Raw genomic sequence first — 13,617 nt, 5'->3', positions numbered from 1 at the left:
AATGAAACTAAACGGTTTTTGAAAAAAAAAATTCCTGTATCCACTATGAAGAATTTTTGACTATATCGTTATAATACTAATGTAATAGTGACAGACAGATACCAGTATTTCGAATGCTATTTGCATTCATCCTCAGTGTATTAATTCAGAACATGGTATGTTGTTTAGGCCGGTCAATTTAGTCATTCAATTAATAACCAAAACGCTCTTAGAATTTATTTTCAACTATTGAGAAATTGTTCATTGTTTGTTACAGAACAAAACCATTTACATGATGACAATACTTCATCTAGCTGATTCGAACTATGTACAAAATGAATAGAAGAACTGAATAATAGTAATATTGTAAAATTCTTGTATTTGGTTTGAGGATATCCCTTCCTGTCTCTGTTCGATAGGTTGACTTCAAGACTAAGATGAAAATAGGTGCATTCGCTCCGAGTTTTCACGTCAATATAACAGCAGTATTGACAAAATTGAAAGTATTGCTCAATTTTCGAATTATTTTTTTCTGCAGTATCGCTAAAAAACCGAAGCAAAGATATTGTATCCGATTTATAACAATACGTTGATTGAGAGTCGAATAATCGGCGAAATAATATGACGACTCTGTTATTGAGATGACTTTTGGTACAATAGCCCTATTTCTGGTACTTTCTGAACCGGAAACCGAGGTCCAGTATTCCCGAAAAAAATGTTTAAACATGTTGGTAGATTGCACTATAAAAATTGAATGATTCGTTTAAAGGATTTCACTGTTTTTAAATCATCAGAGATGATTACCGCAGGTCAGATTAACCCTTAAATCCATTATTGTTTTTTTTTACAGTGCAAAAATACTCAATTGCACAAAATGATGTTTTACCCAAAATTGAACCCTATTAACTATATCAATTATTGCCGTTTTTTCATTGAGAACACTGGTGGCGTGGATTGCTCTGGTTTTACACTTTCGCGTAGAAATGAAACATTCTGACGAACCCAAGCTCGAAAGTGCAGAACCCAAGCAGTCCACGCCACCAGTGTTTTTCAATGAAAAACGCCGTAACACGATGTCATCACGAAGCCCACGCAGTTTGTGAAAATCGGCTGAAAGGGTTCAAGTGGGTATGCATATAAAAACTGTCCCAAACAGAAATTAAATTGATATAAGCTGTTTGAAATGGTTTATGTTGGAAATGATTTTCCTAAAATTGTAACCCTTCAGCTATAATATTTGTGGTGTTAGGGTGGTTCTTCTGATTTTCATTTTCATTTTCATTTCAATTGTTTAAAAACCTCTTTAGCCAAAAAAAGAATTATTTTAGGCATTATGGGAAACCTTTCCGATTTTTTTTCAGAGTTTTTCAAAATATATTTCATTTTTAAAAAAAAATATTCAAAATTTTCGAACTTTTTTTATTTGCACTTACAATTTTGGTACCATTTTAGATTTTACATCAAAAATAAACAATTTATGAGTACATTACGCTGAATTATTTTCAGATTTTTGAAAAATGTGGACGGGTATAATATCAGACTTTTAAAAATCAATAAAAAAAACATGTGTCTCCATCAAATCATCATCAGATTGAGACGCATGGTATTTAGTTCAGAAATCATACAGCTCTGACATTTCTCGAACAAATCATTGGCAACATCCTTTTTTGCGAGCATGTCGCCCTCAGGTGAGTCCGCATCGAATCTCATACATAGAAGTAGGGGAGAGAAATTTCAAATTCGTGCGCGCCAAAATAGCAGGGCTGCGCACCCATACAATTGACATGATATGTTGAATGTGATGCCATGCGATGGCGTTGTTGAACTGAAGATTGATTTCGCTCTAAGCTGACAGGGTCTGCAATAATGTAGAGAATGCACTAGTGAATCGATATACCAGCGGACGGAAAGAACCAGTGAGGAAACATGAATTAGAACTAATGGATTGACGACTATTTAGTTTTTAATATTCGGAACTGATAAGCAATTTTTCTAACATTTATTGTATTCAAATCAATGCAAGTCACTTTAATCACATATTTTTGCTATATTTAGTGAAAGCTCTAAAATATTCTTACAGAAAAAAAACCAAGCAAAATCCAAAAAAAAAAACATTTCAGGTATCAGTTTTAGGGCAAACTGTTCGACGACGTTCTGTATCACATCAGCTATTAGCAGTCCTAAGAAATACTTTAAAACTAGATGAAAATCATGTCGAAGCGCCTGCAGCAAGTCCCGAAAACCAAAAAAGAACATATTAATCGCATTGTCGATCTTCTGTACAAACAATATGTTCTTCTAAACTCAATATTTTCAGTTTCTTACTATTTCCTCAAGACCTCTCTATTAAACAGTTTCGGAAAATTGTATTGTTTTATAGCTATAATCGAACTAAAAACATAACTGCAATGTAGAAAAATCAAACTTCAAACGCTATTTGAATGGCTATTTATACCATGTGCTACAGAACGTCGACGAGCAGTTTGCCCTTAAACTGATAGCTTTTTAGATTTCGCTTGAAAAATTACTTATTAGTTATTTTCCCTCCACTGGTCCTTCTTTATGAAATACAACCTTCCTCTGGCAACATGCTCACTAATGCGTGCAAACGAACTGTTTCACTGCATTATTGCTAGCTAAATTGAGACAGGCGTGCGGGCGTGTGTAAATAATATTAGGACTGAAATTTTTTCATCACTAGTAATTATGTTAAAACTCAAGCCCTGAACTCAGGTTGTAGATAAAAACGCATGGTATTTAGTTTTCATGATTTGATTTCAGAACTAAATACCATGCATCTCCATCTGATGATAATTTGATGGAGACGCGTGGTTTTTCGATCGAGTCTTTTAAAAGTCTGATATTATACCGTACAACTCAACTTCATTTGTTGATTTAGATACTCAGTAGAGGTAAAGTTCGCATAATCATTTGAGCATATTTTAATTATCATTTCGCCGAAAGCCGTTTCACCGAAAGTCATTTCGCCTAAAGGGTCATTTCGCCGAAACCCATTTTGCCAAAAAGGTCATTTCACCGATTCTTGCAATTGTCTTAATATTATAATTGGAATTGATTTAAAATAAACACCAATGAAATTGATTCGTGAACCTCAGAACGCAGTTCCCAAGGAAACTTGTTGACGATTAACCACTAAGCAATTGCATAGGTCTATCTACCAAGCAAATGTATGTGGTATTTTCCGTTCATTAAGTGAAAAAATATCTAATGCGGCTTCGTCACATCGATTTGATTCGTGTGCTATCCGACCTCGCTACCGCTCGTTCGGACCTAACTTAAGCAAAGAAACCTAGCTTTTAGTAGACCGGGCAAACGAGGCGGTTACAGGTTTGTAACAGTTCGGCTGAAAAGTTCGTATCGTTTAATAGAAACACACATTTTTTTGCCAAAATTCGTTTTTATTATTCAACATAATTGCCATCAGAGGCGATACAGCGATTATAGCGATCTTCCAACTTTTCGATACCATTTTTGTAGTACGATTTGTCCTTTGCCTCAAAATAGGCCTCAGTTTCAGCGATTGCCTCTTCATTGCTTCTAAATTTTTTACCAGCGAGCATTCTCTTGAGGTCTGAGAACAGGAAAAAGTCACTGGGGGCCAAATCTGGAGAATACGGTGGATGAGGGAGCAATTCGAAGCCCAATTCGTTCAATTTCAGCATGGTTTTCATCGACTTGTGACACGGTGCATTGTCTTGATGAAACAAAACTTTTTTCTTCTTCAAATGAGGCCGTTTTTTTTTAAATTTCGTCCTTCAAACGCTCTAATAACGCTATATAATAGTCGCTGTTGATGGTTTTTCACTTTTCAAGGCAGTCGATGAAAATTATACCATGCGAATCCCAAAATTCAGACGCCATAACCTTACCGGCCGATTGTTGAGTCTTTCCACGCTTTGGGTTCGGTTCATCGCGTGCAGTCCACTCAGCTGACTGTCGATTGGACTCCGGAGTGAAGTGATGGAGCCATGTTTCGTCCATTGTAATATATCGACGAAAAAAATCGGTTTTATTTCGATATAACAGCTCCAAACACTGCTCAGAATCATCAATTCGTTGTTGTTTTTGATCGATTGTGAGCTCACGCGGCACCCATTTTGCACAAAGCTTTCTCATATCCAATTATTCGTGAATAATATGCCCCACACGATCCTTTGATATCTTTAGGGTGTCAGCTATCTCGATCAACTTCACTTTACGGTCATTGAAAATCATTTTGTGGATTTTTTTCACGTTTTCATCGGTAACAGCCTCTTTTGGACGTCCACTGCGTTCATCGTCTTCGGTGCTCATATGACCAGTACGAAATTTTGCAAACCACTTACGAATTGTTGCTTCGCCCGGTGCAGAGTCTGGATAACACTCATCAAGCCATTTTTTGGTATCGGCGGCACTTTTTCATCAAAAAGTAGTGTTTCATCAACACACGAAATACCTTTTTTCCATTTATTTCACAATAACAAAACTAGCTTCACTCAAAATGCAATATCTCACAAACTAATAATCAGACAGCTGTCAAATTTATACACGTATCTTTTGAAGGTTGGTACTAACTGAAAATGGTATGGATTTAATTCTAATGGCTCCCTCTCATAGAAACGATACGAACTTTTCAGCCGATCTGTTATGCAAGAGGCCGCCGCTTCCGACGGCGGGTCGGCGGCCAAGTCAGCCGGCGTCACCTCGGCGGCTTTATGCGGTTATGTGGCTGCGTCACAGTTCTACAGGAGGCATAGTGGCACACAAAAAAATATATGATGTATTCGGTGAAATGTCCTTTTCGGCGAAATGTCCCTTTTGGCGAAATGACCCTTTTGGCGAAATGACCTATTCGGCGAAACGACTTTCGGCGAAATGGCATTCGGCGAAATGACCCGCTCCCGTTTCAAGCATACGTCTCCACATAACTCGGTCCATGGCTGCTTTATCTACATCAGGACTAAAATTTTGGGCCAGGACTAACTTTTAGAAATGAATTCAAGAACTCAATTCTAAGTCTCAGAATTCAGTGGCAAAATCTAGTTTCGAAATCTAGACCAATAAATCAGGTCATAAATTTAGCTCTAGAATTAGAAATTGAACTCGTTTTCAGAATCCTAGTTCCGAATAGCAGTCTAGAGCTGAATTCTAAACTTGAATTCCGAACTTTAAAAAAGAAACTGAATTCAGTTCCAAAATCTAGCTCCTGATTCCCTGTTTCGAAATTAATTTCTGCATGTAGGTTCTGAATTCTGGAAATGAATACTGACACTGAATTTAGGATCAATTTCTTCGCGTTTCATATGTTCGAGCCCCGACCTGGAAGGGTTCTTAGTGTCAGTAGGATCCATAGTACTAGCCATGCAATGATTTTGTACACTAAGAATTGGCTGCGAAGTCTGTTGAAATAGAAAGGCCAAATTCCACAAAAGGAATGTAATGCCAAGACTTTGCTTCTTCGCGTTTCGCTTTTGGCACATTAATACTTAAAGCAGTTCAAATTGAACTGCCATCTCCTCCTAGCAGTTCAATTTAAACCGCTTAACAGACGCAAAGTTTGCACAACTTGTGCAACCTTTTGTAAACAAGTGACGGCTTAATACTGGCCGTCGCTGAATGTGAAATCATTTAGGGGTTTGTTGGTTTGTGCAAAAAGCACATGTTTTGCTTCAATTTCTTCACGTTTCGCCTTCGGCTCATCAGTGCTTAAAGCAGTTCAAATTGAACTTCCATCTCCGCCTAGCAGCTGCTTAGCGGTTTAAATCAACTGCTAGACGGAAATGGCAGTTCAATTTGAACTGCTTTAGGCACTGGTGAGTCGAAGGCGAAGAAACTGGAACAAAATATGTGCTTTTTGCACAAACCCACAAACCCCTACTAAATGTAGAATTTAAGAAATAAAATCTGATACTGAATTCAGGAATTCAGGAACTGAAATTCTGGTTTTGAAGTGAGTTCTAAAATTCAAGTTCGGAATTCAGATCTAATATTTAGATTCTAATGCCAGATCATATCCTGAATTTTATTCATGAATTCTGAGACTGAAATCCTAAATCAGAATTCTGAAATCCTGAACATAAATTAAGGAACTAAATTCAGTTCCAAAATCTAGTCAAGAAGCCAGTTCTAATACTAAAATTAGGACTAAGTTCCAGAGTCATAGGTTTTGATTCTGAACCTATAATCTGGAACGAAATTCGAAATATGAAATTAAGTTCAAAATTCAAATGGACCAGAATCCAGGTTCTGAATTTATTTTTAGAATTTATTTAAAAAAATCAGTTCTCTACTGCTGCTAGTTGAAGGCGACTGCTGGCCACGACGTCCGAAATGTGAATGAAAGCTGCGACCTGAGCGTTTGAGGTTTCTACACCATGCAAAAGGTTTGTTGTTACTGATGTTTGTGGAAATACCTCATAACGACGTTCAGCTCTGTCTAACGCACTAGAAGAAACTCACTGTTTCCAAATATTTTAGAAAACTTAGTTTTGGAGTTATTCTCACACTGTTGAAAATAGAATCACAAATTCCTGATCATGTTTTCGATAACACGGAGAAAAAATTTTGTTGTTTGGGTTAGGTACAATAAAAGATATTCGATCAAAAACTTATCACTCACAGAGGGCGAGGCGTCCCATTGTACAGTTATTCGTATTGACCATATCCAGAATAGATCTTTGAATAAAGAGCGAAAGTAACATTAAAAATTATACTTTATATTGTCCTGAAATCCTTCTAGGGAGACTGCTTCAACCTCAATGATTGCTAATACAATCATTTGTTATATTGGGCTTCAATGTACCATTTTTTGGATCAAACAATTTATTTTACGAGCAAAAAGCATTGAAAACAACACTCAAAACATAATCTGGAAGAACGACGATTCCTGGAATAATGACCATCACCTGATTTTGAACAATTTTTAATATTTTCGAAAATTAATTTCAAGTTGCAACCAACTATCGCTGCCTATTAACAGCATCCTTCAAGCGGAACCCTGGAGCACAAACTTCAATTGCTGAGCGAACTGAAACATATCTTGCTCATTCATAACACGCCCCTGGGCCTGGATACGGGCATTCATCTCGTCCAGAGTAGCCTGAATAAACTCGCGCATCGTGTTTGAAACCACATTTCTGATGGTGTTGTTGAAAACAGTTGTGATGATACTGACAAATATGTTGGTCAACCAGTCCACCAATACGTTGCCACGGAAACGGATGTTTAACGAACTGTAGGGGAAAATGAAAAAAGTAGAATGAAAATAAAATTGTTTAGATTATAAAAAATGAAGAAAATCCACACTTCTGATGGAGGGGTCTGCCTTTTTGTGTGCCCTATCCGCGCTTTTCTTTCTTGCTCCGGAAGCCGGAGAGCTACGTGGGAAATGAATCAGGAAAAAAGCGAAGGAAATAAAAAAAACTGCCATATCCTATCTCTCAACACTTCACTCTGGCGCTCTAATAAAGTGATATGAGATATCATTCGTACCGCCAGCTCGTGTTCAGTTGAAAGTGAAAATTATCAGACAAGCGAACGAAGAAAACTTTTGTCATAACATTTTCTCGTCCCAGCCTCGATTTTCTCAAATAACTTTATCTTTGATGCTGTTAGCTAAGCATTTAGTGTAGTTCATTTTTATTGTACACATTTATAGCTATACAAGATTGAAATCATGTCCCTACGGAATGAAAAGTCGATAGACCGGCCCAAGCCGAATATAAGTCCGGCTGCTGAAGTCAAAACCGACCGTGAAAATAGTTATCGCTTTTGAAAATGTATCTCAAAAATATATTCAACATATGTGAAAATTATTCATTCCTTTGAAAAAAAAAATACAAATTTTTCTTCTATACATACGCTGTTTCGCCATCACGGTTGGCAAAGTGTTGCATTGAATAACCAGAGGGCAAGGGAAATAAACTTTTCTTCGACTGGAATGTGTTTTAGGTTTGAAGCTTTCTCTATGGAAAATATGCAGCATGGTGGATGTTACGCTTTCACATTATATAAAACCTTAAAGGTAACTCTAGACGAAACAATTTAGGGATATCATCCACTCTCATTGTAATTTTCGTAATATGATAAAAAACCTGTCCGCTACGATCAATTTATTGGAGACATACACTTCTTGAAGGTCGGTAAAAAATTTATTTACCATGAAATAAATAAATCGACGTCAAAAACACACTTACCCCATGTCCGTCAACCTGAAATCTCCTAAATATATGAAGAAATTGTCGAGATTGATAATAAACTCAGACTGGAAAGTTGTCGTTGCTACATCCACGTCGACCCAACCGGTTGGTCCTAGATCCATGATGTGAGCTGAGTAGTCGTATGTGAACTGAAAGCATAATCAAAAATAATAGGATGGTTAAACCAACAAGATCAAGTTTACACGAAACCGTTTAGAAACACCTATTGGTTGCTACTGTTAAATCATTATCATCGTATTTTTGTATTTGTATGTTGTATGTACCAAAATAGTGTTATGTCAAAACATTTGACTACTAAATAGTTTTATTCATGTTGTCAATATCAGCTTAGCTCAGTTGACCGCCCATGAGTTTCCCGTAATTGATCAGAAATCAGTTGAAATTACATATTGCTCAACGTGCAACATTAACTGACTTATGTCGTTTACGCTTGAGAAAACTGAAACTGACACAGGGTAGTTTCATCAAATAAACACTTTCCACGAAACCTGATATAAAAAACCAGGTTCGAAACTGACTCAGTTTATCAACGTTAAAACTAGGTTCGAAACTAGCTTCAAACAAACGGTTTAACAGCTGTTGGGGTGGAAACTGGGTTTATCGAATTCATCGCCAATGCATGTCACTGTAGCAAGGGGAGGAATGTTAGTTCAATACTTGTTGCTACTAATGACAGAAAAATTCTCTGCATCACCACAAGTGCTACAGGAAAGGAGTGGTGTTAGTGGGGTGATGAAATTGTCAGGATTTATCTTGGTAGATAATAAGAACTCATTATTTGCACCCTACGTTCGCAATCTGAAAGCTCATGTGTAACCGACCTCAAAACGAATAAAATATATAACTTATTTATTTAAATTATATATAACCAACTGCGAATACGATTTAGCGCGAAATTCGTCTACGATAATGATAAAGGAAAACGATAGTTAGCTTATTTGAATTTATATTTGATTCCTATTTTTGTTGCGCATATTATCCAGAAATTCCGGTACCGGAAGTCGGATTCGAATGGAATTTAGGAACTTTGTATGTATAAACCCTTTGATTTGAATTTGAGTTTGTGGAACTCGAACATCCCTGCGAAAAATGAGCACAGAAAAATGTTGGGATATTTAAAGTACTCAGATTTTGATTGACTAGCGCAGCTTTAGCAATATTTAATTTTAATAACTCTACTTGTATGTATACACTTGTTAAAACGATCTTCGGTTTTTATATTTAAACATCTCATAAAATATCACGGAACGGATTGTTTACCATTTTCCAAACGCTTGTAAATTATTTTAAAACGATACTCATCAAATCAGCATCGATTGATGATTTTAATACAAGTTGAAAATGAAAATATTGCAAAAAAACCTGTTTAATCCACCTAGTGGTGTAATGATGCTTTTCTCATATAATTCATATTTTCATAAATATTGCTAATGGATTCTTTAAAACGCTCTTAATTGAATCTTGAATAAGAATATAAAATTTTATGAGCATACACAAGTATATCCGTTCCAATTTACAAAATGTTTTGAGTTACGTATATAGGAATTGTTCGTTTTCTTTTACATTTTTTTTTAAAAACACTTCACTCTGTTATTCCGAAACCGAAAGTCGCATCCGAACAAAAGTCAATAGCAGTCTATGAGACGTTATTTTTGACCACTATTTCCGAGACCTCGAACTGATCGTCAAATGGTGAGATAACTAAGTCCTCACAAGTTCCTATCTCATGCCTCCCCGAGCGTCTATGATGACATTTGGTCAATAGAACGGCGTCGACTGGGTGCTATCGCCTTCTGCGTTAGTAGCAGAATGAGAGGGTGCGAAATGGATTGTAGTTTGAAGCCCATCCTAAAGTGCTATATCATAGTATATTGCAACAAGTTGTTTGTTGCATTATTTGTTATATATTGAATTGAATTATATTACATTGTATTATATATTGTTGTTGTTATTATTATTATTATTATTATTATTATTATTATTATTATTATTATTATTATTATTATTATTATTATTATTATTATTATTATTAAAAAAGAAATATTATATTTCCTTCAAAACTGCGACGAAAGAAGAGCATAACTTACACTGCGAAAGCAACTGTTATAGATTGTATCATAGCATATTATTTCATATATTATCTTATTATACTATATTTTGTTATGTTGTATGGTATTATACTGCATTGCATTATATCATATTATATTGTATTATATTATATTATATTATATTATATTATATTATTTTATATTATATTATATTATATTATAAGTATAAGTGTTATATTGTGCTATATATATATATATATATATATATATATATATATATATATATATATATATATATATATATATATATATATATATATATATATATATATATATATATATATATATATATATATATATATATATATCTACATCTATATATCTATCTATATATATAAAAATGCAGAGATCATTCTTTGTAATCGCATCACGTAAGAACGGATGGACGGATTGAGATGCTTTTTTTTTGTTTGATCAGTTTTTACCCCCACCGGGTTCGTACATCAAAAAAATTAGGAAAACTTACCGGAAAAGTGGGAAAAACCAATAAAGTTATTTTGTATGGACAATGGAATTTTCCACTGAAAAAGTCGCCAATGATTGCTAGATCAGCGCATAACGAGTTGCATAAGTGTTTGGCCGTCGAAGAAAGGAATACTAGATCGTTGAAAGAATGATTTGGCGCGCAACGAGTTGTTTTGTGTGAATTCATGTGGTTCGTCATTTCGAGCCACGTGCTTAATTGGGTATCAACATTATTGATTGCCAAATGATTCAATGATGGAACGCATATGAGTGTTCTAGCTATACCGTGAACATGATCAAAAGTTCTGATACTGTTTACCAGAAGATGCATTGTGTGCAATGTAATCAGTTAGTTGTTTATTGTTGGCCATCGTAGGCGTGAGTTAAACAAATCACCTTATAAATAGAACGATTTTCGTACGAATCAATGATAAGATGCTGCTGTTTAAATAATGAGATCAATCATAGAGGTTTGCTTTGAATTTAGCATGCTGAAGTTCGTTCGCGTCGGGTAAATTCTGATGGATTGAAAACCATTAGTTGTGAGATTTTATGCATTGACTCGAACGATAAGCTGCATACTGGTACAATCACTCCTCAGCTTCACTCCTCTATAACAGAAGAACTGCACATTATTTTCATATAAAACTTTCTGATATAGATTCTCAATGCCGAACTCCACCATTCATTAATTGTAGGTGGGGTACTAAACAAAATTATGTGGTGTTGACTAATGAGATGACTATATAAAACTATTAAACGAATGCAGTGTTCATGTAAAAGTTAATGGATAAAATATTTAAAAGAATGGTAACTTGAACTTTCGAATGTCCAAGAATTACTCATTTTATCATTCGATTTTTTAACAATATCAAACTAACCATAGTACTCAAGGAGGAGTAAGGATTTGAAGATAAAGTGCGGAAAATTCGACATAACAAGGTTCATTTAAGTAAGAAGAAGATTTCTCGCATCTAAACTTTTACCGTCTACCAGAGGAGTCGAACTTAGCGATGCGAAACATCCGAGTCTCTGATATGTTAAAATTTTTATTTTTTTTTGCCCACCGCACTCCCCCACACCAAAAAATTTACTAAATAGTTACTGACTGACCAGAAGTCATACATTAAAAGTAAAAATAAAGTTTTATCGCTAAATTGTTAATGGAAATTTTTTCCTGTGATTGTCACGCTACGAACATTCATCAAACACGATTAAATAATATCACCAGACTAGCGAGAAGTGACGAACTACAAGTCGCGAGGGCAGCTTTTGTAAATTTGTTCTAATCAATTTAAAGTAGTCATCTCAGTTATTTTTGCTTCACTTTTTATTCCATATGTCGAAACCATAGTCTGAGAGAGATCAACAATCGCTATTCGATGCACTGACTCAAAAGATGATTCGCGGTGCATTCGCTTTATTTTTGCGTAACAAAAGCTTTTAACATATTCACAATTTTTTTATGAATTCATCGCAGCCAAGTGATCAGTAAAATAATGGAAATATACATTAACAGCATAACGTTTGACAATTCTACTGTCCGAAAACATAAATTAAAAAAAACGGGCGAGACGAAGTTCGATGGGTCAGCTAGTATATCTATATATTTATATATTTATATATTTATATATATAAAAATGCAGAGATCATTCTTTGTAATCGCATCACGTAAGAACGGATGGACGGATTGAGATGCTTTTTTTTTTTTGTTTGATCAGTTTTTACCCCCACCGGGTTCGTACATCAAAAAAATTAGGAAAACTTACCGGAAAAGTGGGAAAAACCAATAAAGTTATTTTGTATGGACAATGGAATTTTCCACTGAAAAAGTCGCAAATGATTGCTAGATCATTGATAGGTGTTTGGCGCATAACGAGTTGCATAAGTGTTTGGCCGTCGAAGAAAGGAATACTAGATCGTTGAAAGAATCTTTTGGCGCGCAACGAGTAGATTTGGGTGGAGATTTTACATGCATGATTGATTCGTCATTTGGAAACACGTGCTTATCGTGGGTATCAAAATCATTACTTGCCAAATTACTGTTTTAGCTATACCGTAAACAGAAGCACAAGTTCTAATGTCATTTACCAGTAGATGTAGTTAGATGACGATTATGTTGGCCATCGTGGGCGTGAGTTGAACAAATAAAAGTATGTAACGATTTTTTTACGTATCAATGATAGGATTCTGCTGTTGAAATAATGAGTTCAGATGAAAATATATGTTCCTTGCATTTAGCATGCTGAAGTTTGTTCAGCCGATTCGGGTGAGTTTTCAAGAGTGGTTTACTTCAAAACGGATGGTATTCATGACATTTGTAAGCTGCTTAAGTCAAATCATTTCATTTTCCGAACTTCCGGATTATTTGACGCATTACTATATGGGAATCGTGAATATCATATCTGAAGGAGAAATCGTGGCATGTAAGAACCATTAGTTGTGAGATCTGCTGTTTTATACATTGGCTTTAACGATAAGAAGAATACTGGTATAATCACTCCTCATGTTCACTCCGCTAGAACAGAATATTGATTCTCAGGACTGAATACTAAGAAAAACGATGTGGTGGCTCGACGAATGAGAGACCTTTTGATACAATTCTTGAACGAATCCAGCGTTCATGTCAAAGTTAATGGACACAATCTATATATATAAAGATGCAGAGATCATTCTTTGTAATCGCATCACGTAAGAACGGATGGACGGATTGAGATGCTTTTTTTTTGTTTGATCAGTTTTTACCCCCACCGGGTTCGTACATCAAAAAAATTAGGAAAACTTACCGGAAAAGTGGGAAAAACCAATAAAGTTGTTTTGTATGGACAATGGAATTTTCCACTGAA

General features: G+C 35.3%; 1 protein-coding gene across 3 annotated transcripts in view; it reads right to left on the bottom strand.

Moving 5' to 3' along the window:
* Positions 1-6,885: 6,885 nt before the first annotated feature.
* LOC131430270 (uncharacterized) overlaps positions 6,886-13,617 on the bottom strand; it is a 65,701-nt gene continuing 58,969 nt past the window's right edge. For all 3 annotated transcript variants that reach the window (XM_058595099.1, XM_058595100.1, XM_058595098.1), the window contains exons 4-5: positions 8,175-8,326; positions 6,886-7,211 (exon numbers count right to left, since the gene is read on the bottom strand). In XM_058595099.1, the coding sequence (XP_058451082.1) occupies positions 6,965-7,211; positions 8,175-8,326 (399 nt within the window). In that variant the 3' untranslated portion in view covers positions 6,886-6,964. The remainder of the gene's footprint in view (positions 7,212-8,174; positions 8,327-13,617) is intronic.

This window comes from Malaya genurostris, chromosome 2 (assembly GCF_030247185.1).
Source record: "Malaya genurostris strain Urasoe2022 chromosome 2, Malgen_1.1, whole genome shotgun sequence".
In the NCBI taxonomy this organism is placed as follows: Eukaryota; Metazoa; Arthropoda; class Insecta; order Diptera; family Culicidae; genus Malaya; species Malaya genurostris.
The sequence above is the reverse complement of the archived record's forward strand: the minus strand, read 5'-3'. Positions and strand labels throughout refer to the sequence as shown.